At 47.6% G+C, this 22,224-nt stretch overlaps 2 protein-coding genes across 5 annotated transcripts in view; one reads left to right on the forward strand and one right to left on the reverse strand.

Annotated features, from left to right (window-relative positions):
* LOC119450673 (E3 ubiquitin-protein ligase RNF19A-like) overlaps positions 1 to 9,399 on the reverse strand; it is a 90,977-nt gene extending 81,578 nt beyond the window's left edge. The window contains 1 exon segment of the mRNA XM_049666129.1: positions 9,245 to 9,399. The gene's annotated coding sequence lies outside the window, so the exon portion shown is untranslated.
* Positions 9,400 to 9,514: 115 nt separating this feature from the next.
* Positions 9,515 to 22,031, forward strand: LOC119450672 (uncharacterized). Of its 4 annotated transcripts, XR_007466504.1 has the most exons (6): positions 9,527 to 9,603; positions 10,694 to 10,765; positions 13,787 to 14,202; positions 16,364 to 16,500; positions 18,762 to 19,739; positions 19,876 to 22,031. XR_007466504.1 is itself a non-coding variant. In XM_037714183.2 (5 exons), exons 3-5 carry the CDS (start codon positions 13,814 to 13,816, stop codon positions 18,815 to 18,817), a joined length of 582 nt encoding a protein of 193 aa, XP_037570111.1. In that variant the 5' UTR covers positions 9,527 to 9,603; positions 10,694 to 10,765; positions 13,787 to 13,813; the 3' UTR covers positions 18,818 to 22,031. The 4 variants fall into 4 exon arrangements, 3 of the variants coding, with proteins under 3 accessions (XP_037570110.1, XP_037570111.1, XP_049522092.1); XM_037714183.2 differs by having other exon boundaries at positions 18,762 to 22,031; XM_049666135.1 differs by lacking the exon at positions 9,527 to 9,603 and adding an exon at positions 9,645 to 10,310 and having other exon boundaries at positions 18,762 to 22,031.
* Positions 22,032 to 22,224: the final 193 nt, after the last annotated feature.

Consider the following 22,224-nt stretch of genomic DNA (forward strand, 5'->3'; position numbering starts at 1 on the left):
CGCGCACGCACGTATGTATACATGTATATACGTACAGTGGATGCATGTACACACAACTCCGAATTGCCTCACCTGCATGCACGGCCGCGGTTGTGTGGCCACACACGTTGCGTCATGACCCCTCGCGGCCTAGATTCGACGCGTCCAGACGGCGACGTAACTGCCGTTCGATTCCTCGATCGCGAGCGGTGAAAGTCCCCTTTAGCAATTTCGTTCCGTCGAAACTATATAAATAGCTGCGCTTCTCGAAAACAGCCTGATTAAGCTTACACTTCTAGAATACCGAATACGCTAATCTCGCATGACAGCGAACCTATGGTATAAGCCATGCAAAGACGAAAAAAGTTGACAGACGGCTGGCGGCAGACATCTCGAAGTCCCTCCCCGCACGAGCGCATGTGTGTGTAACGTCAATGATTTTAAACGCGTCGCAGAAAATCCGGTGTCAGCGTCACGTGAGGGAAAATTGCCGTATATATTAGAGAGTTTTGGATTAGGGGGACGCAAGCGTTGGGGCCCGCTATCTCCTGGGGCCGCGGTACTGCGCATGTGCAGAGGGGTTTGCACATGCGTAGTACCGCGGCCCCAAGAGCTAGGGGGCCCCAACGCTTGCGTCCCCCTAATCTAAAACTCTCTATTAACGTGAGAGCGTAAAGAACCCGTATCGCAAAAAAATTATTCCGAACAACCACACAGGCCCTCCGTAGACCCTAAATACTTCTCTTACCACTAAAGTAGCTCATAACTTGTCTTACATACTTGACAAAGTTTTTACTCGGAATTTTGAGAATGACAGCCTACAAACAAATGTCACGAAACAAGACACCGACAGCGCATGCCCTTTATGTTATGTCTTCCCAGACTGAATTATTAAACGTGCGAAACAATAACAGATGATCGGCCCACGCAAGAGGCCGCGCTTCTACCAGAAAGCTCGCCTTCCTGCACAGCGTTCGCCGCCAGCGTTTCCCGGTAAACATTATGGTTACGTAAGCAGCAGTTGCCGGGAAGCGTGAGAAGCAGTCGGGGATCTTTAATTGCTATCGCGTTCCACTCCTAAGGGCGAAGCTTGAGCGTCCTCCAACTTTCTGACGACGTCTGCGCTCCCTAGGCCGGCTAATTGTCAATAAAAAGAAATAGAAAGAAAGAAAAACACATTAGCTGCATTCTGAAGGAAACGAGAGTAAACAAAAAGAAAGTTCAGATTTTTTCCTCCTTTCCGCACTTGTTTTCTTCCGGTGTAAATATGAGTGATGCGAGTTATTAAAAAAAAAAAAAAAAAACTTCGGTTGTTAGCGCTGTCTTCGCCTTCCTTTCGTAATCGTATTAGGCTTCTCGCGTTGCTTGCTCCTCACGAATGGAATATACCAACTCGCTCAAGCAGCAAACCATCCTGCTCAAATAACAGCCCAGATATCCACAGCTTCGCTACGCGAGTCCTGCCAACGGAGCCGCCGTGAGACTCATTCATATAGTCAACCAGCTTTATCTCTTCACTGTATAGGACGAAAGCCCCGTCTCCCCGTAGCGACCTCCAATTACCATAGGTCGGCGCACTCACTCATGAGTGCACTCATGAGTGCACTCACTCACACTCACTCGCACTCATTTCAGAGGCGTGAGTGCGAGTGAGTGTGAGTGCCCGTGAGTCCGAGTGGAAGTGAGTGCGAGTGAGAGTGAGTGAGTGCAGGTGAGTGTGAGTGGAGGTGTGTGCGAGTGAGTGCCAGTGAGTGTGAGTGCGAGTGAGTACCGGTGAGTGTGAGTGGAGGTGAGTGCCAGTGAGTGTGAGTGGTGGCAACAGCCAGTAAGTGGAGGTGAGTGCCAGTGAGTGTGAGTGGAGGTGAGAGAGAATGAGTGTGAGTGGAAGTGAGTATGAACGTGGTACCACGAGTGCCTGCGAGTGTGAGCGCAGGTGAGTGTGAAAAGAGTGAGTGCTTGTGAGTGGAAGTGAGTGTGAACGTGGTGAGCGCTTGAACGATAAGCAGAGGTGATATCGGTTCACCTTGCTTGCGGAAAAATGGAGGCACGTTGTGTGTACAAGCTCACCCGCGGTGATGACTTATCGCGCTAGCAGATTGTGCACGCCAAGATTGAAACCACTCACTAAGGTCGTAATAATCCAAGGTTCAGGCATGAGTGAGACAATGTATAATGAAATGAGCGGATATATTATATTGCGATAGCAATTACATGGACACTCCAAGCGAACTTCTGCCGTGGTCGTGGACGTCGTTGTGAGGTTCCGTATGAAGTCCAAACACGGTAAAATGGTCGCCGCGCGCCGGCGGTACGCTGCGTGTGCGAGTGCAAGCTTGCGAGGGTCAGCCGACACTTGCTGCTCAATCTCGCGCGCGCGAGGGAAAAGGCGGGGCGGGCTTGACTGTCACGCGTCAAGCAAGGGGGGGGTCGTCTTGCTGCGGCGGCGGCCGCGTGGGTGTCGTATCTCGAAAACGATCTGGGACGTGGAAAAAGTGCGCGCCCGCGCGGGCCTCCTCTTCAAAGCGATTTGCGACTTGAACAATGTTCAACTAGAGCCAGTAACTTCGTATGCGCTGTGTTTTCGACGTTTAGTTGGCTTTGAAGCGAGAGGCGGCACGAAGGGCAATTCGCTCGCGGCTATACCTGCGCCTCGTTACTCCAGCGTTCTGACAGCGAGTTTCCGCGGTCATCGAGCGAGATGGTTCATGCATGTTTACCTGTGTGCGCGTGACACCGTGCTTGTATATTTAGTCAGTAGGCGAATGTTTACAAGTTTATACCGCCCATTAAACTACTATCCTTGCTTCGTATAGCTCTCTACTAATTTGCTATCGCAATCGAAGCTTCGCATTTCGGGCGAAACTGCGACATTTTCTTTAATACGCCAGGGAATATGTATGGGCTGGAGCGCTGATGGCAGACATATCCAAATAATGACCGGCAAATTTTGCCATGACTTCCACTGAGTGAAGACGCTTAATACCGTGTGATTTGCTACAACTTCGCTGGTCATCCGCCTTCAGAGGGTGGAATGGCTCCTCATTTTCTTCCTGCTTCCCTCTTAAACGTACACGTACAGGCTCCTTATATAAACAGGCAGAGCGGAAGAGGGACTAGCCAAGTTAGCACAGAGTAACAGACCCGCACGCTCGCATACATGGAGCAAAAGCGAAGATGCAATGATAGATAGCGCTTTGTTCTCCCTTTTGTGTTTGTTTAGGCGTTAAGTGGTTGACTAAGTATACGGACCCCCAGCCAATCTCTCCCTCTATTTCCCGCTCTCTTGGCTCAATCCGACCGAAGGGGAGCTTAGCGAGCATGGGCGGCAAGCATGCACACGTCTAATGTCAATGACAGAGAGGTTGGGTCTGACGTCAATGTTTATGTCACCATGAATAAAATGAAACGCAAACTTTAGTCGTGCTAGTTTTGCTCTACTTTGCAGTGTTGATAAACCAGCTCTCTTTAATAATTCAGTGAATGAATCCGTTAACTTGTATTCAATACAACAGAACCTTATTGCCTTCCTCTGCACCCCTTCCATTCTTGCAATGAGTTTATTTGTGAACGGAAACCAAACAATATTGGCGTGCTCCAGCACTGTTCGAACAAGCATTTCGTAGGCCAGCAAATTTGATCTGGGGGCGGAAGACGAAGGTGTCTTCTCAGAAAGAAGAGTCTCTTTAGTGCTCAGCATGTACATTGATTTCCACTTGAGGTTATTTTGTTAACATGGCTTTCCCATCGGAGACTGTATGTTAAAGTGACACCTTTAACATACACCCTCCGATTTACGCTGAAATGCACAAGTGAGAGGTGTGTCATAATTAATGGAAGTAAACTCAGATATCTGTTTCTTTCTTACTGTTAGCGTTACAGATTTTTGGGCATTTAGAGTCCTCTGCCACTCCTGACACCAAGAAAAGGCAGAACTTTGTATATGGTTATTACCACTGTGATTAATTTCGCGGTACGAAATACAATAGTCAGCGAATAGACGGATGTTACCAGTGTAATCGGGAAGGCAAATCTTTTATGTATATTAAAAATAAAACTGGGTCCAAAACACTGCCTTGGCGCACTCCCGATGCAACAGGTGCTAAATTGGAAGCTTCGTTATGAATATACACGAATTGTGAGCGGTATAGATCGGCACAGTGACTCATGAGTGCACTCACACTCTCACTCATTTCAAAGGGGTGAGTGCGAGTGAGTTCCAGTGAGTGTGAGTGGAGGTGAGGTGAGTGCGAGTGAGTGTGGGTGCAGGTGAGTGCGAGTGAGTGCGAGCGCGAGTGCGAGTGAGTGGCAGTGATTGTGAGTGGAGGTGAGTGCGAGTGAGCGCCAGTGAGTGCGAGTGCTGTGAGTGTGAGTGGAGGTGAGTGTGAACGTGAGTGAGTGCGGGGCCTGGAAAAAATTATGGTGAGTGAGTGTGAGTGAGTATTCTCCCACACTGCCGACCTATGCCAATTACTCCCGTCTTGCGTCAGCCGAATGCACTCAATTAGGCGAGCCCAAGTCGTATACACTCAACACGAGCGGACACGCAGCGTAGATTGCGACGATCTGAGAATAGTGCAGTCGGCCGCGAAAGTTTACGGGGACGCGGTATTTGCAAAAAGAAAGTTTCCACGACGCCCCGGCACACAGCCCCTAATTCCAAGTTTCGATCTGTATAGCAGTTATGGCGACCTACACGGCGATCCATCAAATTAGAATTAAGCGCCGCGCCTTAATGAAAGAGCGGAAATGCGCATTCGTCGCGGTGTCCCGCAATCTTTCGTAGCCGAGTGTATACAGCACTGAACCGTCACGCAGCCCCAACCACGGCCACTGCCCCGACAGTCGCCGCCGCGCTGCATGACGAATGAGCTCGCAAAGTGGGGAAAAAAAAAAAAAAAAAAAAAAAAAAACAACAAAAACCGTCGGAACGAAGTCTTGTAGACACAGCCCACATTGTATAATGTGTTCCATGAAAGCCATGTACGCTCGCGCAAATCTCTCTCGCGTTTTTTACACCGAAACGAAAACCGCCAAAGCGAATATACGTATCACCGCTCCAGCGCAAGCCGTTTCCACTACACACGCGGCACGCAACGTACGCGAAACCAACGGCGTCTGGTGTAGCGGAAATTTATGTAATTACGAGAGGCTAACGCAAAGTCTTCGCGAACATTGCATCAAGTTGCGCGTCCCAAGCTCAGAATAATAAAGAAGGAACGCGCGCGAGACGCGCTAAACACAAGTTCACTTCATTACTCTTTTGAAACGCTTTCAGATTGCTGCGTGACCTGGCGTCAAGCGCAACGCCTCACTGGAGCGACGGACACATTGTGCTCTGCAGCCTTGGCCAATCAACCACCGCGCCCATCGAAAGCGATCGATCGAAAATAAGGCCCCAGGTGTGCAGAGCGGTTTTCATTGACGCGCATTCGACCGCTTTGGATGTATACGCTAACGGCGGGTTCAGTTCAAAGGAGCGCGCCGACAATTCCAAAATGTTGACGCCAAAGCTGGAGCCCTAAAAAATCCCTGACAAGGTCCCCTGGGGCGGCTCGCACGAACATTTAATAACGAAAATAATAACTGAATTAAGAACGCGTTCTATAGTAGGCTAGGAAGTTGTCTATGGATCATTTGAGAACGCGTTCTTAAATTTGTTATTATTTTCGTTATTAAATGTTCGTGCGAGCTATACGCCCTGGAGATCCTTCCCCACTTGCTTTTTATTATAATCTCAGGTTCTTTCCTGAGGCCTCCGTTCGCCGGCATTATTTTCATTTCCGCATGATCTCATTGGATCAACTCACACAGTGAACCTAAATTCCATTCCCCAGTAAGAGGCGCTAAAGACTCAGCCAGTCACTATTGGCCGCTGCCGCTGCAATTATAACCTCTCCGGTTGATAGGCGCACACGCTGACGCAGCCGAGGGTGTACAATCGAACCCGAATAAGCCGAATTATTCTCTATATCGAACACGCGAAACCTACTGATCGACCCTCATGTCCTGACGGAGATCCTAAAAAAGTTGACCATATAGGTATTTCGATATATGATAAAAATTTTAGACAAAAAATTTGAAGGGGATTTTACTGCTGTTCGTTATACACAATAATGCGTTATATGCGGGTTCCATATATGCGGGCACGACTGTAGCTCCCTCCCTAATAACGAACTGGAGATTGCACACATCGAATTTGGGGCGTCCGTCGCCTGACGCTCGAATGAGTCATATTCCGCGATGAATGTACTGCGTCTGATACTGTGCCCACACAGGGAGGTGTGGACGAATTAAAGCATGCCCTGCATACAATCTAGCGCATCGGGAACGCCCCTGGGAAAGGTACGCGCACAATTGCTGCCTATACTACGCGCAGTTTTGTCTTCAATAAATAGATTTCTTCTTTTCGCCCCTAAAGGTTCCACATATAACGAACACACCCGAAAAGTTCGTTATACGCGAGTTTGGGTATAGTATCGAATTACCCGATATATCCGACTATATCAGAGCCTAGGCCGGTTCATCATAACCGGGGTAAACCATTCTAGATACGAGGTAAGACCTGCACGAGCTGTAACGAGCACCCCCCCCCCCCCCCCCGAAAAAAAGAAAAAGAAATGTACGCTGCTTTACGTTTGCACGCCGTAAAAATGAGTCCACACACGGCACCGAGATCGCCTTCGCGACGACAGTGGTACACACAGCCCACGCGTTGTAACACGACCGAGCAGCTGCGACGCAGGCACTAATCACGACTTGTTTTTCCGCCGCCACCGTTAGGCGACACGTGACACCGATGCTGCTGTGCGGGAAAACAAAAGAGCGACGTCGCGACAGAGCCCGGCCGGAGGGCGGGTGGAGGGCGCTTATCAAGTCACGTCGTGGGATCTCGCACGCGCCAGACGACAAAGCATCTCCGGAGAGGCGACCAGACGCCCCCAACCGCCGTTACAACGAGCGCGTCCACAAACACACACAGAAACAGCAATGGGAGGGATGGGCGCGCTACGATAGCGCGGATAAAGTCGGGAAAAGAAAACGGCCGGCCGCTTTTCATTTTTCTATATCGCCGACGGAAACAACCGTCTTCCGCGTGAAATACGCACGGTGGAACACGCACACACACACACACGTCGACGGTGGCGCTACGAGTTCGGCACTCCACAAAGTTTCGGAAGCTTCGGCATCGCCTCTCTTCCCGCGGTTCCCGGATGGATATTGTTGACGAGACGAAACTGAAATTCGGGCCTACACAGTCACTATATAATCATCATCAGCATATATTTATGTAGACTGCAGTGAACACTACATAATGCACACACACACACACACACACACACACACACACACACACACACACACACACACACACACACACAAAGAGATAGGGAGAGGATACACGCCACAGGTGAGACTTTTTCCTTCTTTTTCCCTTCTGGCTGCGACAAAGAAGGTCCTCCACTAACGAGGCAAAAAGCGTGATTGCGCGATTGTACGCATTCGGCGTTCGCAAGAAAGTCGGCGTGGTAGAAGCAGACGACAAATCGCGTCGATCGGTTCAGACTTACTTTATTTAAATCTGCCGCACGAGTGCCGAAGCCATTCCTGCCGTCAGGCCTTGAATATAACGGAAATCTACCCCAGGAGCGCGCCGGAGAAGTCAGCGGGACATCTCCTCGCGAGGCGCTCCAACGCCAAACAAGATGCACGATGGGGCGAGGTCGCGCGCGCTGGCGGGTCAGCGACGCGACAAGCGAGCACAGGCGCGCACCTGCTCCGTTGCGAATGCGTAGAGCATCGCTGTCGTGCACCCGGCACGAAAGAATAAATAAAAAAAGGTGCGATTCATTCGAACGTACGCAGCGACCAAACAGTGAACGCGCGACGGCTTTCGTTTATTCAACGGGTGCACAGAGCAGCGAAAATACAACGATCAGGCTCGCAAAATGCACTGCGGAAAGTTCATGCACTCTGTGAGCGCCAAACTCGGAAGAGGTAAAAATGTATAAAGAGCTTCGCTCACAACACACCACGGCAACAGAAATGCGCGCAAGAAGGTAAAACAAAAACGAAAAAAAAAAAAAAATGACGCTGAAGTAGGGCAGCGCTCACGTTTCGGGGGAGACAAGACGAGTCCACGGGGTCGCCTTGATGCCAGACTCGCCGAGCGAGCGCACTGTCTTCCCGAGCAACGCACAACAAGACGCGACGAAGCTCGGTGTGTCAAAGCGCCCTGTTGGCGTCGGCGTTCCGCGCCGCCGCCGGCGACGACAAATTATGATTAGAGGCGGCACGCCGCATACACCTGATCCGTCTCCCGCTGGAGTCTCTCGATTTTTATCGAGGCGCGATGACGATCACACGGGGTACCGTAATGCTGTTCCAATGAGAAAACAAACGCGACGTCGTGAATCACCGCGCGATCAGGGCGCACGCATGTGTGTGTGTGAGGAGCAGACGCTGCGAGCGAAGCGCGCAGGTTTGCGGCGCAGGCGCGTCAGAAGGCGTAAATAAAACAGAAAATTGGGGGGGAGGGGCCCTGGCCTCTATTTTGCGTTTCGCGCCGTGCCGCCGCCGTTTCACCCTTGCGCAACGTGTAAAGTCGGGCACGGTTGTGTGTGTGTGTGTCCCAACGGGCGAGCACAGTTTTTTTTTCTCGACGCACTCGAAGGATCGGGGGATGTGGAGCACAGCGCGCGTTGCGAAGGACGACGACTCGGACGACGCACGCACGCCTAGGGAGCGAACAAACTTTCAGCTCCACAAGTGACGCCTCGACTTCGGGAACCGAAGGAAGGACGCGATGATCTCGGGACGCGGATCGGGATGTTCCCGCAGGACGACACGACGGCCGTGCGCCGAGCGATGTTTCAAAACGAACGCCGACTTCGAAACCGAATCGCTTCCCACACGAAACGCGGGGCCCTAAACCTAAACTTAGGGCTACAATTTTGTGTAAACTCGTTCGGAGGCTTGGCGTTAACCGCGGCGAGGCACCGCTGCGAGCGACCGAGGGAAGCGCCAAGGTGCGAACCGCGATTTCTTTTGTTCCGAAGTCTCACAAATGCTTTAGGGCATAGGATGCGCAACGGAGGCGAAGGTCGACGTTGCCGAGTCGAACAAGGAGAACGAGCAGTCACTCCGAAGTCGGCACAAACGCGAAGGCGCGACACATCGCCGCAACCGAAGCTCTCGAGGTTCACAAAAGCGAGAGAGAGAAAAGAACAACTGCGCCGTCCGCGGTGCGGAGAGGCGTCCCACTCACCGAATCTAGACAGAGGTTTCAAGTCCCACATAGATGCGATGCAATTGGCAATTTGGAGCGTCCGCACGGGTCATCCTGAGAGCCAAAAAAACACTGGGAAATTTTGCACTAGCCGTCGCACACGACGTTCGCTCACACACGACCGGACACCATCTTGAAAAAAAACCAGGCCGCCGCGGCAGCGACGGCGCAGCAGGAAGTTACGCAATGCCGGAAGTTCGTCGCCGACGGAAGTCGTGACGACATGTCAGAGCGGAGCGGAAGCTCGTCATGCGCGGGCGGCGCTCGCGTCGTTTCCGCGGTGGCGCCGCGCGAGGCGAGGCGCGGACCGAAATGGGACGCTCCTCGTCTTCGAGCCGGTGAGACTTGCTTTCTGGCCCCTGTCGATTGTAGCCCAACTTCCTCGTGGAACCGCCTCGGCGAGCTTAATTTCCGCTTGCCCAGCGAGAAGAGAAAAAAACAAAACGCGGGCAGTTCGAAAGCCTGTCAGCTCCCGAAATAGCACCTTTGCGGGAGTCGGACAACCGATCGTGCGCGTTGTTCTCGCAAAAGCGGCTGCGCACACGCCGCTTTCTCCACTGTTGGCCTGTGCCGTAACAAGCACTATTTCGGGGCCCGCTTTTGCCCGGGTCGCTGAGGAAAAGACGCTGCACGCGTAATTTCCAACGCCACTTGTTCTATCTGGAAGCAGGGAGAGGGCGTAATTGTTGCGTGGACCGGCGGTTTGATCTTGCGTTACGCGAGGACTTTCCTCCAGCGGCAACGAGGTGTTTGACACTGCCCCCGTTTGTTTTGCGTCGTGTGTGCCGGAAACTACTGCGCACGACTTCTTGTGCTAGTTCTGTCCACTGGGTGTCCCTATTGCCGATAACCGTGCTTCCTAACGATCCGACGCGCTGAATGTCACGGAGACCGGAAAGCGCTAACGCGAGATAGCGTCTGTAAATATGACCGAGCCCCTCCCTAATCGGGGAGCATGATCGACGGCGCAGTTCATTTCTAACACTTTACTGCCAGCGACCTTGTAGTGCGATCTTGGCCTAAGGTATTAGTGTGACATTTACAGGTAAAATATCGTGGTTCAGCAGACTGGCGGAGGCGCTGTCCTAGCACGACTCATGTTTCGCGCGTCCGCGCATATCGGAAGACGCTGTTTTTCTTTTAATGTAGATTATCCGCCGAACGGGATGTACGCCGTAAACTTGCGATTTCACCGTTGTTAATTGAGAATGTGTTGCTTTCGTCAAATCGCGGAATTTTGCCTTTGGGCATTGTGGGACACATAGCACCGGTGACATTTTTGCAGTTCATGCAATTCGCCCATAGGACGCTGCAGCAATGATTCACTCGCATTTTGAGTGGGTAAAATGCGAGAAGTGGCGTTGGATTGCCACTGTGTTTTAACAGCGAAAGTGAAAATAATTGTTTTGATTAATGTTTCCTGAACAGGGTGATGCACGGCGCTGCTTGGTTGCCACGTGAGCTGTAGCAATAAAAGAAAGTGTGGTCTGAACTGGAGAGGTAAGCGATCTGTATTGTATGCACGAACAATACAATAATAATAATAAAACTAAACAGAAGCGGGGGCATGATGTTTTCATCACTGATAGGCAGCTCATTGTGAAAAGTAATGTTTTCTCGAAACAGTACGTGTTGTATAATGCTGCTGTAAAAATAACAAACAAACGCACAGATATGTCATTTGTATCTGAAATAAAAACTACGTTTCGCAGCTGGCAGCAATTTTGGATGAAGGTGACAGCTTGGAGAGGCAATATGCAAAAGATACCTGCCAGGCTGCCGATGGGGGGGATGAACGAATGTGTTCATTCTGCAAAAAGTTGTCTACGCATTCAAGCATTGAGATATACTTAACTAGAGCACGTGGGATGAGAACGAAAGGCTGTACACAGGATGCAACGCTAGACGTTTTTCATGCGCAGTAGCACCTGCATCACACTCATGCTTTCAGAAGCCATTGCCTGAAAATAACTGAAATGGGAACAGAATTCTATGCTGTTCTATGACCTTCTATCACGTTTATTGTAACTCTGTGGCAGAATGGAGCAATCGTGCATACCTTTAAATTTTTCCATTGGTCTATAGTAAGTATAGTAAAACAGACTGTGTTCATAAATGTGGTGCCTTTATGATTCACTCCTAGTTGACTCATGTTGAGGCTGCCTGATATTTATTTAAAACGTGGAAATATGTAGCTACAGGAAGCACAAATGCAGTCCAGCCCCTGCCCAACCTTTGCTGTCTCATTTTCACTGATGTACTGGTGCAAAGCTCCTGGTTTTTAATGTCAATTGTAGTTGTCGCAAATGAGTTCTGTGGAAGGCCACAAGAGGGAGTGGTGTTCAAGAAAGGAAGAAATTGTGATCCACCCAATCGTAGCACGAAGCTGTGAAGCTTGTAGCTTTGTGCTGCAGTCAAGTGGATGGCAATTTTTTCCTTTCTTGAACCTCACTCTTAACTTGTGGGTTTAAAGGGGTAAAGTGAGGTAAATGGGTAAAGTGCCTCAGACAGGCTATCTTTGTCAAAGGCCTTTGACAAACAGGTCCACCTATCAGAATGTCGGCCAGCCTGTCTGAGGCACCAACTTTTATCCCACAATGTGTTTCCATCTGCAAGTGCTCGTCTTTACTTTGGACTACTAACTGTGAGAGAGAGAGGCATTTATCATGATGGAAAAGCTGAGGACTACTAATTGTAGATGCTTAAACTTGCCCTGTTTGCTATTGTGTAACCAAGGAGACACAGGAAATGTACTTGCTGTTGATCGAGCGTTTAGTGAAGGGGGGGGGGGGGGGGCAGTTACAAAACATGCGCAATTCTACCATGATAGTCGATCAGCAGCTGTATGGAAACCAGGGCTGCTATCCTGTGCACGTTCAAAAAGCCGGCGCTCGATTTTGCCTCACGCGATTGGCCTAGATTGGCTTAGGCCAGCGATATCGGCGCGGCCTGGACAATCGCGTGAGACGAAACTGAACGTTGGCTTTTCAAATACATACAAGATGTCTAGATTTCTTGCCACGAAACAATACAGTCAACTACCGTTAATTTGACGGTAGTCGGGCCAAAATGATGATGTGTGGTGTTTTATGGCGCAAGGGCCAGGTATGGCCAAAGAGCGCCATGACAAATGGTAATGCTATCGATGAATTGTGGATGGCGTGGACAATAAATTCCTCATGGTAGATGTGACATGGCTGTAGAAGGGCCTAAAAGCTGTCGCTGTAAATGGTGTAAAACATGTAAGGGGTAAGATTTGGTTGAATTAACCAAAAGGTCGAATTAACAAGTCATGGCAAAATGACCGATTTCAAATCTTTCTTATTTGTACTTGAAGTAGTCTGCACTGTCTTTTTGTTTCTTGCTCTTGAAGTCCATCTGAACCGGCATGAGGCAAAAAGCACCTGCATGTTTAAATGCTCCTCAGCGTGACACGAAAACAAGTGGCACCGGATGGCTTCACTGCCAGGAGCCTTGGCGACTAAAAGACAAAAATAAATTTAAATAAAACGGCTTCATGCCTGGAAGAAGTAGTAGCACGGCCTGCTGAATTTTATGTTTTCAGGCTTCTAGTAACCGCTACACACATGTGGATCTACTGGTAGGTGTCGGAATAACCAAAGCAGCATGCTTTCACGTTCAAACTAAATGAGTTTTCCTTCCATAGCAATGCATCATTTCTCGCCGGGGGTTTTCCTGTGCATTCAAATTAGCGAGAGGTCTAATTAACACAGTTCGACTGTACTGCAAAAATGTATTGACGAATCTTTCGTGGATGTGTAGTTCCTATTGGTGTTCTGCTGACAAATGAAAGATTGCAAATTAAATGCCAGGTCATAGGAGGCACATATTAATTGAGGGAAGGATGCAAACAAACCTCTATTATACTTATAAATAGGTGCTATTTAATTAAATTAATGTACTAAAAGTTAATCCGGAGCTTTCCACTATGACATACTTGCACTACAATACACCAGATTCATCATCATCAGCCACCACGACATCCCCCATGTCCCATTTCTCAGGTTTGGGGTGTGTAACTATCGCAACTGATAGGGCTCTCATTTAGCTGGCTCAGTTTAATCGCACGTTTGCTCTCGATTATTTTCTCCAGGCCATCAATTTCATAAAGCATCAATAAACTTGTTTGGTCAGCAGTGACTTTACTTGCTGTATCCTCTTGCCTCGGTTTTACGTTTGTGCTGACCAAACACTGCATATATTTGTCTTTCTTAACTTGTTTGACCTCAGGAACTCGCAGTGGTAGCTCACTGGCTATGGTGGTGGCTGCTAAACACAAGGTTACAGGTTCGATCCTGATCAGAGTGGCCGTATTCTGATGAGGGTGAAATGCAAGAAGGCTTCTGTCCTTAAATTTAGGTCCATGTTCAAGAATCCCAGTTGGTCAAAATGAGTCTAGAGCCCCTCCACTACAGTTTACTTCGTAATCAGATTGTGGTTTCAGCGTTCAGAGCTGCAGAATTTACCTAATTCAAAGAAAAAAAAAATTGTTGACCGCAGGAGCGCAGGACCAGGACATGAATTGTCATGGCGTGGACTCTCAGACACATCCTCAAGCGCCGCAATGTCGTCGCCGCGCTCTTCCTGTTTGGTTTCTTCTACATGATGTGGCAGCTGCTGTCGCTGCGCGAAGTTGACGTCAGCGTCGCCTTACGGAGGAGTCGCAGCTCCTCTGCTGCTCCGGCTGTTAGTTCCAGTACGTCAAGGTCGGGAGTGGCACCGCTCGCGCAGGTGGAGTTTCCTGCTCACGGAGTTCGCGGTGTGTCGCCACATGACGCCATGCGCTACGTGCCTGGAAAGACCTTTAAGTGCCTACGCAGTTCAGGTGTGATCAGCTACGACCAGGTGAACGACGACTACTGCGACTGCAAGGACGGCTCGGACGAACCAGGCACAAGTGCCTGTCCCAATGGAAGGTGAGGGAGCAGCGGGTAGGAATCAAGGCCCGGCAATTGCTATTGCTCCACTGAGGCAGCTTAAGCAACTGTATGCTCCGCATTAGTTCAGCTACAAAGCGGTTAGATTTGCTAACATTAGATTACAATACGCTAGCAAATAGATTGCGCGGACCTTTCATGTTAAACCTTAATTTGCTCTTCACCGCATCTTCAGGACTACGTTTAGCTGCTTCCCACTCGAGGGAGACCCATATGTAGTGGCCCCACTCTAGACGGAATGTGCGCTGAGAGCATGCAATCAGGTTAATGTGCCATGCTGTTCCTTGAGTAACGTACCTGGCAGTTAGACCAACTGGTACTCTTTGTGCATATCTTTTATGACAAGAGAACATTGTTTATCAGATTAGTACGAATTATTAGGCAAAATTAATTTACTTACCCTTGCATTATCTTTGATACTGGTGCCTGTGCACATCAACCATGCCTCCAAAAGCTTAGTCGTTCAGAAAGAAGGAAACATTGATTGATTTGTGGCGATGCTTTGTCCGCATCGCCATCATTCAGAGAAGTCAGTGATTGTGGCAGGAATGGCTTAGTTATTCTGGTTCATGTAGGTTTATAACAGGCAGCTGCCTCGCAAAGTTTATTTTTTCCCCTGGTGAAGCTAGTTATCATTGTTATGCCATATATTTCGGCAGAAAGGAACATTAAAATCTTTTGAATATAAATTAATCAAATCAAGCAGGTCTAATTACAAGTACTATTCTATTCGTATGTGAAATGGGTGGTGTCCAATTCACACGTGCGGTGATGAGTCCCTTGGAGTTGACAGAAGCTTGAAGGCCATGCTTTTGTGTACTGCAAGCGCCAAAGGTAATGGAAGGAACCGGAAAAAAGTCAAGCTTACCGTGTTTTTGATTCCGCCTATACTGATCATTTGCACACCTGTACCCTTTTCTTTTTGGACCAAGGTCTGAGCCACATCAGTCAAGAGACCGAGCAAAGGAAATTAGCTGATTGAAGCAACGCCTTCCAGCCTTGAATTTGTCTCAGCCATTATAGCACGTGACTATATGAATGCAGACTCCAGACATCAGTAGCTGTTAAGTTGTTTAACAGTCTGTCAATGGGCCGAATCGAAAGGCAGTAGCTGTTTTGTGGGCATGCAGGCAGTACATCCAGCTTAGGCATCACTACAGAAACTTCAATCTACACACTCAAGCATTCAGTGTTAAGGAGGCTACTCCTGACAAAGAAAGCGTACAATCATTGCATCCTACCAGTGCTTAGCTACAAGTCAGAAACTCGGAGGATATCAAGGAAGCATGAGAAAAAGCGAAGAAATGCGCTATGGGGGGGGGGGGGGGGGGAGCGATAGAACAAAAATTGATAGGCCTAACAGGAAGCCAGCGGTGTGCATTAGAGAGCAAAAAAAAGTAGCTGATGTTGTAGTCGACATTAAGAGGAAAAAATGGAGTTGGTGCAGGGCCATGTGGCTTGTGGGGTAGATAACTGATTGTCTATTAGAGCTACAGAATGGGTACCAAGAAAAGGGAAGCGCTGACGAGGACGGCAGAGTAGTAGTTGGTATGATGAAATTGGGAAATTTGCAGGTGGATGATGGGGTCAACTGGCGCAAGACAGATAATTAGAGATTGCTGCAGTAGACATAAAATAGGCTGATGGTGATCATAATCATGGCCGTATCTCTGCTACAACTCTTGAAAGTGATCTGGGGGTTCTGCCTGCATAACAATACATATTAAAGAAACAATAGAGATTGATTGATTGATGAGGTGAAGACTGTGCCTTTCCCATGTTGCCCAAAAGGAGCTGAAACATGTTTTGTGATATCTGTGTCGGAGAAAAATGTGACATGTTAGTGTACACCTTAGCAGTAGCACATAACAATTTGTAGAAATTAATCTGAAGTTTCTTGCATGAGAATTGGCACGGGGCTTTTAAGAAGTAAAAAAAAAAAGCAAGTTCCCAAATCTTGGCATAAGCCGACCTTCTAGTGTGCAGATAGGTGAATGTTGGCCATTTCTCTATTGCTGGAAAGTTTCTTTAGCCCGTTTTTCTTGTTATCAAGCATTACTTTCTCTATTTCTTTTTCGTGATTTTGTGTCTGCCCCCGAGGAAAGATGGACTGCCACTTGAAGATGTCGTCTGTTCACAGGTTCTACTGCCAGCGGCACAATGCACACAGTCCCAAGTATGTTCTTTCCATGCGTGTCAATGATGGCATCTGTGATTGCTGTGATGGCAGTGACGAGTGGAATGGTGCCGTCCTCCTGTCCGGCCTGCAGCTGTCTGGTATGACTGCAGATTGTGGAGATGATGGCAATTTTTTTCCCCCCAGAAGTGCTGTACAAAGACTTGTGTAGAAGTCGTTCTCATGTAGGAATAGCTGTACCACCAACATTGTACCAAAAGTTACACCGTACAGTCAAACCTATATTTAATGAACACGGATATAATGAATCATTAGATATAACGAAGTAAATAAAAATTGTCTCAGTGCTGTTACAACGTAACAAATATACGTTTATGACAAATATTGGATATAATGAAGCTATTTTTGTGACAGGCGCGACTTTGTTATAACGAAGTTCAACTGTATTTTTAGCTCCGTGTGAGGTGCATTCACCGTCTTAGAGTTGAACAGAGCGGCCTTTCTCTGTAGCAAACAGCCAACCCAGCTCAGTTGTGTCAAAACGCAGTCGTAGCTGTGTGTAAGTGCATTTTTTACTTGCTGTAATCACTTGATCATCTCAGTCCTATAGGCCCGTTGTGCTGTAGATTTGAATACACTGTGGTTCAATCTGGTGGCGAGCAACAAATATGCCTGGGTGCTATAAGTCACAGCTTGGCGCAATGAGTTTGGCTGTCGCCTGGAAAAGCAACCCGTCTTGCTTGCTTTGTTTGTGTATTCTGGTTCCCTTTCTGCCTAGATTTAGGTGTTCAGTGACTGGAAATGGTATCTGCATTCGCTCTGAGTAGCCTATGTTCAAGATCAGTGAAGGGGTACCAAGTTCTAGGCTTACTAGTGTGTAAATTGAGAGCAAGCAACACTGTAAGATCTCTGAAACTATCATGGTTGCTCTTTTAAAATTAAAGTGGTCACGCATACGAATTTGCAGACCTTGTAGTGAGTTTCTGATGACCGTTGTAAGCTATAGGGTGATTAAGAGAACACTCATAGAATGGCACACAATAACTGCAAAGCAGATTGCTGAGATCAAAAGCAAAAAGAAAAAAAACCTAGAGCAAGACAAAAAAATACTAGGTGTGTAATGCAAACATTGTTCAGTTGATCAACATGACTAGATTTGAACATTTATTGCAGAGCCTGCAGAATGTGAGTAGCATCACAAATAATGATAAGCATAATTGGCATCACCCACAGCTAACAATGATGCAGGTGAAAAAGGATGTTGCCAGATCTGATACGTCCGTGAGCACATAAATGCAAAAAGCAATAAGCCGCCTCCAACTAAGGTGCCAAGGCATATTGATGCTGGCGCAGCCATTTACAGAGAGGCCTCCAGAAATGTGTGATATTAAGTCATGGCCTCCAAGACCATCAGGGCAGCTTGGAGGCCAGATGTTAAGCCACCTGTCTGCAGCATTGCATTTGGCAAGGACTGCAACCAATTTGATGGAGGCTGCGTGGCCACTGTCATCTATAGCCAGCTTTTAAAATAACACCCGAAGCTTCTCCTTCATTGGGCCTCTTCGATTATCCGTCTCTGACAGTCCCGGACTGTCCGAAAGACTGCATACGCAACGCTCATTGGCTGAAAGCACCGTCGCGGGCAGTCCGGGACTGTCAGCAACGGATAATCGAAGAGGCCCATTGCCGCCACGTAGTACTACCAAAATATAGATTATTTAGATAAGGGGAAAAAAAATGCCCTTCGCCTTCCTACGTACGCATTTGTTGAAGAGGTTTAACTGCTTGAACCAGAAGATACTGCTCGTCTGCCCCTGCACTTATCTCTTCAGTTTGCAGGTTCCACGAGGAACATGAACTTGTGGGGCACCATGCACAGCACCGCTGAGAAATAGGATTAAAAAGTGCAGCCAAATCAAAGAGACCATAAGATTACAGTATACAAAATTATAGTTCACTGTATTAGCATTTTCTCTTTAGCTGTGCAGCTGATGTGATGCCGCTACAATTGTATTATGGCAAACTCCATGGTAGTGATGCTGATACGGTTCAGCTCCACCGACTAGATTTATTAGAAAGTGGCCATAATTGTGGTGGTCTTTGCGCATGAGGATTACAATGTTCGACTTCAAGAGACATTTCTCTCAGCCGTACAATGTTACAAAATGGTCAGAATCTATACATTGTGCAGTTAATCTGGGAGACCTGGCATTTATAGGGCAACTTTGGCGCAGCTACCTGAAGCAATCTACAAAGGTTGTGTAATGTTGTTTATTTTTCAGCGTTGCTTACGCTCGCATGAACAGCCCAAAATATCAGTAACGACTACTGGTGCAAGTTCAACCTTCTCATTGCAGTACATGCAGCAAGTTGTGGTAAGTTTTTGTTTCTCTCGTTCCAGACGAGCAGCAAGCTCGGGCGGGCGTGTTCCAAGCACCGTGCAAGATCCGCTGCTGATTGTGGCCAGGCCTGCCACAAATTCAAGCCTGCCGTTGTCTTCCACCATGATGGCCTCTGTGTGCCATGGTCACTGCGACAGGGATAGTGTGCCACAGCGTAGTGGGGCCTGCAAGCTAGTCGATTGTGTGTGTCACGTTTGAGAGTAAGCACAATACTTGATGCACATGCATAAATAAGAAACAAGATGCATTGGCGACGCATTTTCCACAATTGCCAGTGGAAAAAAAAAAGGTGTAGACAGTCAATTTGCCTAGTTGCAGCAAGAAGCTTTTCTTCGGGGCCTCTCATGGCCATTGCAAGATTGGCAGCTTGTTTCTGCTCAAGAAAGCGCTTGGCAGAGTGCCCATGATAGAGCCAACTAGCACTAGTGGATTACACACCTATTTGGAGTAATTAAGGCTATGTTAAAAGTAAGATGCAACACAACTGATATCCTTTGTTACATGCTAGGTGAAATGTGAAAACAGCAACAGCTCAAAGCTGTGTGTGGTACACAGCCAGTCTTTCATTGTTACATTTTTTTTTTCTTTTTGCCTGCTGATGGCATATTTGCAGCACTGCCTGCAACACTCACTTATTGTTCCTACCCTTTCTTATCACTTGCACTGAGTGAATCTTTTTTTTTTGTGTGTAGAAGAGTTGTCACAGATAACCTATGCAACATTCTTACCTATGCATAATTTTTGCCCTTTCTTTGCACTTTCTTTGCATTTTCTTTGCACTCTGTGCTGGTTGGCTCTTGGTCGATAGTGTCTCCTTATTTATGCATGTGCTGAATGATTCAGAGTGGATGCGAATGGCTTGTTTGCTGGACCGGAGTGTGTCAGAACCAAAATTGAGTGAGAGTGGCTGAGCAATGTCGGGATTACCCATTTTAAGGGTGACTTCACTTTTGACCTCTTTTTTTTTTTTTTACTTGGTAGCTGCTTACTTGCCCAGCAGGTTAATTTCAAACGAGGCTTCCAGCTGGATAGTTTCACACAAAGCTTCCATTTGTTGGGTATAACCCAGCTGCAAGGAGAATTCATCCAGGCAGCACCTAATTGTGCAGACAGTGGTGCATTGCAGATTCTTTCCATTGGTTACAGGTTGCTGACCTTGTGATCAAGTGTCTCATTTAAAACAAATCCACTAACAGCTGTTAAAGATGTCTCGGGTTCACCTCAGGATCCGTACAAAATTTCTTGTCAGTGCCACCTTTGTAAAAGGTGGTGAACAAGGAATTCATGCCAACTCGAAAGTGTTAATCTTGTTGCTTTGGCCTTGCTTAGTGACGACGTACTGTAGTGGTATTAGCAACTTAGTCCTGAAGTGGTGACTTGGGAGGGAATAGGGTGGCTGGGATGTGCCGAAAGTGAGAACATGTAGGGGTTGGCGTTGCTGCGGGGCACTCAGAAACACAAGCTGAGTGAGATGGGAGTGAGACATACAGTACCCATGTTAGAGTAGAAAGGCAAGTGCTGTGAAGCAGCGTGATGCAGCAGCACGTAGCAAAAGTGCTCCCTTCCTTTCACGACGAGAAAGCAAGAAAGGTTTCCAGCGGAAAGCACTGACAGGGAGGGACGGGAAATCGAGATGGGAAGACAACACACAACAGCGGTGCATCGTGTGTTGTCTTTCTTTCTGTCCATGTCACAGCTTTCTGCTGGAAACCTTACGTGCTATGTGCAACCAAATGAGTTAATCAGGCAAACATTAGTATTCTCATGTTCCTTTCATTGGCGAGGAAAAAGAATGCTTGCAGAAGCGGTGGGGAGCTTCAATTTCTCACTTCTGGCACTTCTATCAGCAGTCAATTTTGCTCTCAATTTAAATGACGTTCTTCTCTGTAAACTGATCATCTCTCACTGTGGTGGCATAATGATGGGACTGGGGCTCCGTCCAGACTTGGCATTTCCCTGTCTATTGAACAAGGGATGCATGCTCTGCCTTTCAGTAAAAAGCAGCCCATCAGCCCATGGACGTGCGAGAAGGCGGAGGTAATGCTGACAGATTTTTCTCCCTCAAGCAAAAGCTGTGGCGCATGCTACAATGGGAAATGGTGAAACAGTGTGCATGACATGTCTCGAATGGCTGCACGTTACGTCCTCACACTTAAGTTCCCTTGCTCACGGTTCTTTTGATTAAAAAAAAAAAACATAGTCATTAAATATCGAAAAAGTTTTCTTTATGTGTATATAAATCACTATCTCTTGTTGAAATTTTTTATATGTCCAGTATCAGAACATATGAAATTTTTAAATGATCATTGCAACTGGTGGAAGTGAGAAAAAAAGAAAAAGAAACAGGCTTGTACATATCTTGCGCGCAAGTTGGGCTGAGTGCGAATTCTGCTTGAATTACGAGACTGGTACTTGCATTTCGAGGCTTGCTTTGTCTTCTTATATTGACTGTGTGCATCTCAATGTGCCTGGTACTGGTATTTGTATACTTACGTGGTCTCATGCAGGGTTTCCTTGTACCTTTCAAGTTTCCTTTATGGTAGAAGATGCAATACCATATTGGGAAATGATACTCTAACCCCACATGTCAGCATTTCCTTGTGATAGCACTGCATGAACGACTCACAAAGTGGACCAAATAGTCTGTGCATCAGAAAGACAGAGGGCTGCATACCTGTGGGGTGATCTAACTTGAACCTCCAAGTTTCAGGAGTTTCTGTCGGTGTATGGAAGCAGCTGTGTGTCAAAGTAGACACACAGCTCAACAAAGTAGGCATGTTGCAATGGCGCTACGTTTCTTTTTGTATGGATTCTATCGATGTCTGATCATGTCCTCGACTGCACAGTCTTAACAGTCATTTCACTACATTTAGTCATGCTACTTTGTGCTAGTTACTCACTATGGGTTATTGGCCCTCATCGTCTTTCCACCAGTTATTTGGGGGGGGCTGACGCACTCTCGAGCTATTGGTACCAATTCTGATTTTAGTTTCCCAGTCATCGAAATGCTTCTTTTCTTTTTGTACTTGTTAGGGCTCAGTATTGTCTGGTTGCACGGTTGGGCACATTTTAGAAATCCTCATTTTATATACTTACCAGGCTGGTGGGAATATTTCAGTACCTGTGATTGTATATAATGATACCTCATATTGTTTCACAAGCGCTGTGTGGACAACTTCCGGTAACGTCACCAAATTAAGCGCTGGTATTGAATGACTGTGTGTGCACTGTGAAGTAAATGCCTGACAATAAAGTTACCTGCCTGTCTCGGCGAGTGTTTGGTGCATTTATTCTTTTTCTACTGGGGATAGCATGAATTTCATTGGTCTTAGAGATGCAACGTGTCTCCAAAACTTAAGATGGCGCGACCTCCAATGTCACTTGGCATGCGGGAAGATGGCACACATGAAGCAACGTTGCCCCACATTTGCACCTGCTGCAGATTACATTAAAGATAGGGCA

The sequence above is a fragment of the Dermacentor silvarum genome, chromosome 4, assembly GCF_013339745.2.
Source record: "Dermacentor silvarum isolate Dsil-2018 chromosome 4, BIME_Dsil_1.4, whole genome shotgun sequence".
Lineage (NCBI taxonomy): Eukaryota > Metazoa > Arthropoda > Arachnida > Ixodida > Ixodidae > Dermacentor > Dermacentor silvarum.

Bases quoted from the DNA above. Each gene is read 5' to 3' on its own strand.
- LOC119450672 (XM_037714182.2), top strand. From the start codon at position 13,814: ATGGCGTGGACTCTCAGACACATCCTCAAGCGCCGCAATGTCGTCGCC. The intron at 14,203-16,363 runs GTGAGGGAGCAG...GTCTGTTCACAG, and splicing joins AGTGCCTGTCCCAATGGAAG to GTTCTACTGCCAGCGGCACA. The intron at 16,501-18,761 runs GTATGACTGCAG...CTCTCGTTCCAG, and splicing joins GTCCGGCCTGCAGCTGTCTG to ACGAGCAGCAAGCTCGGGCG.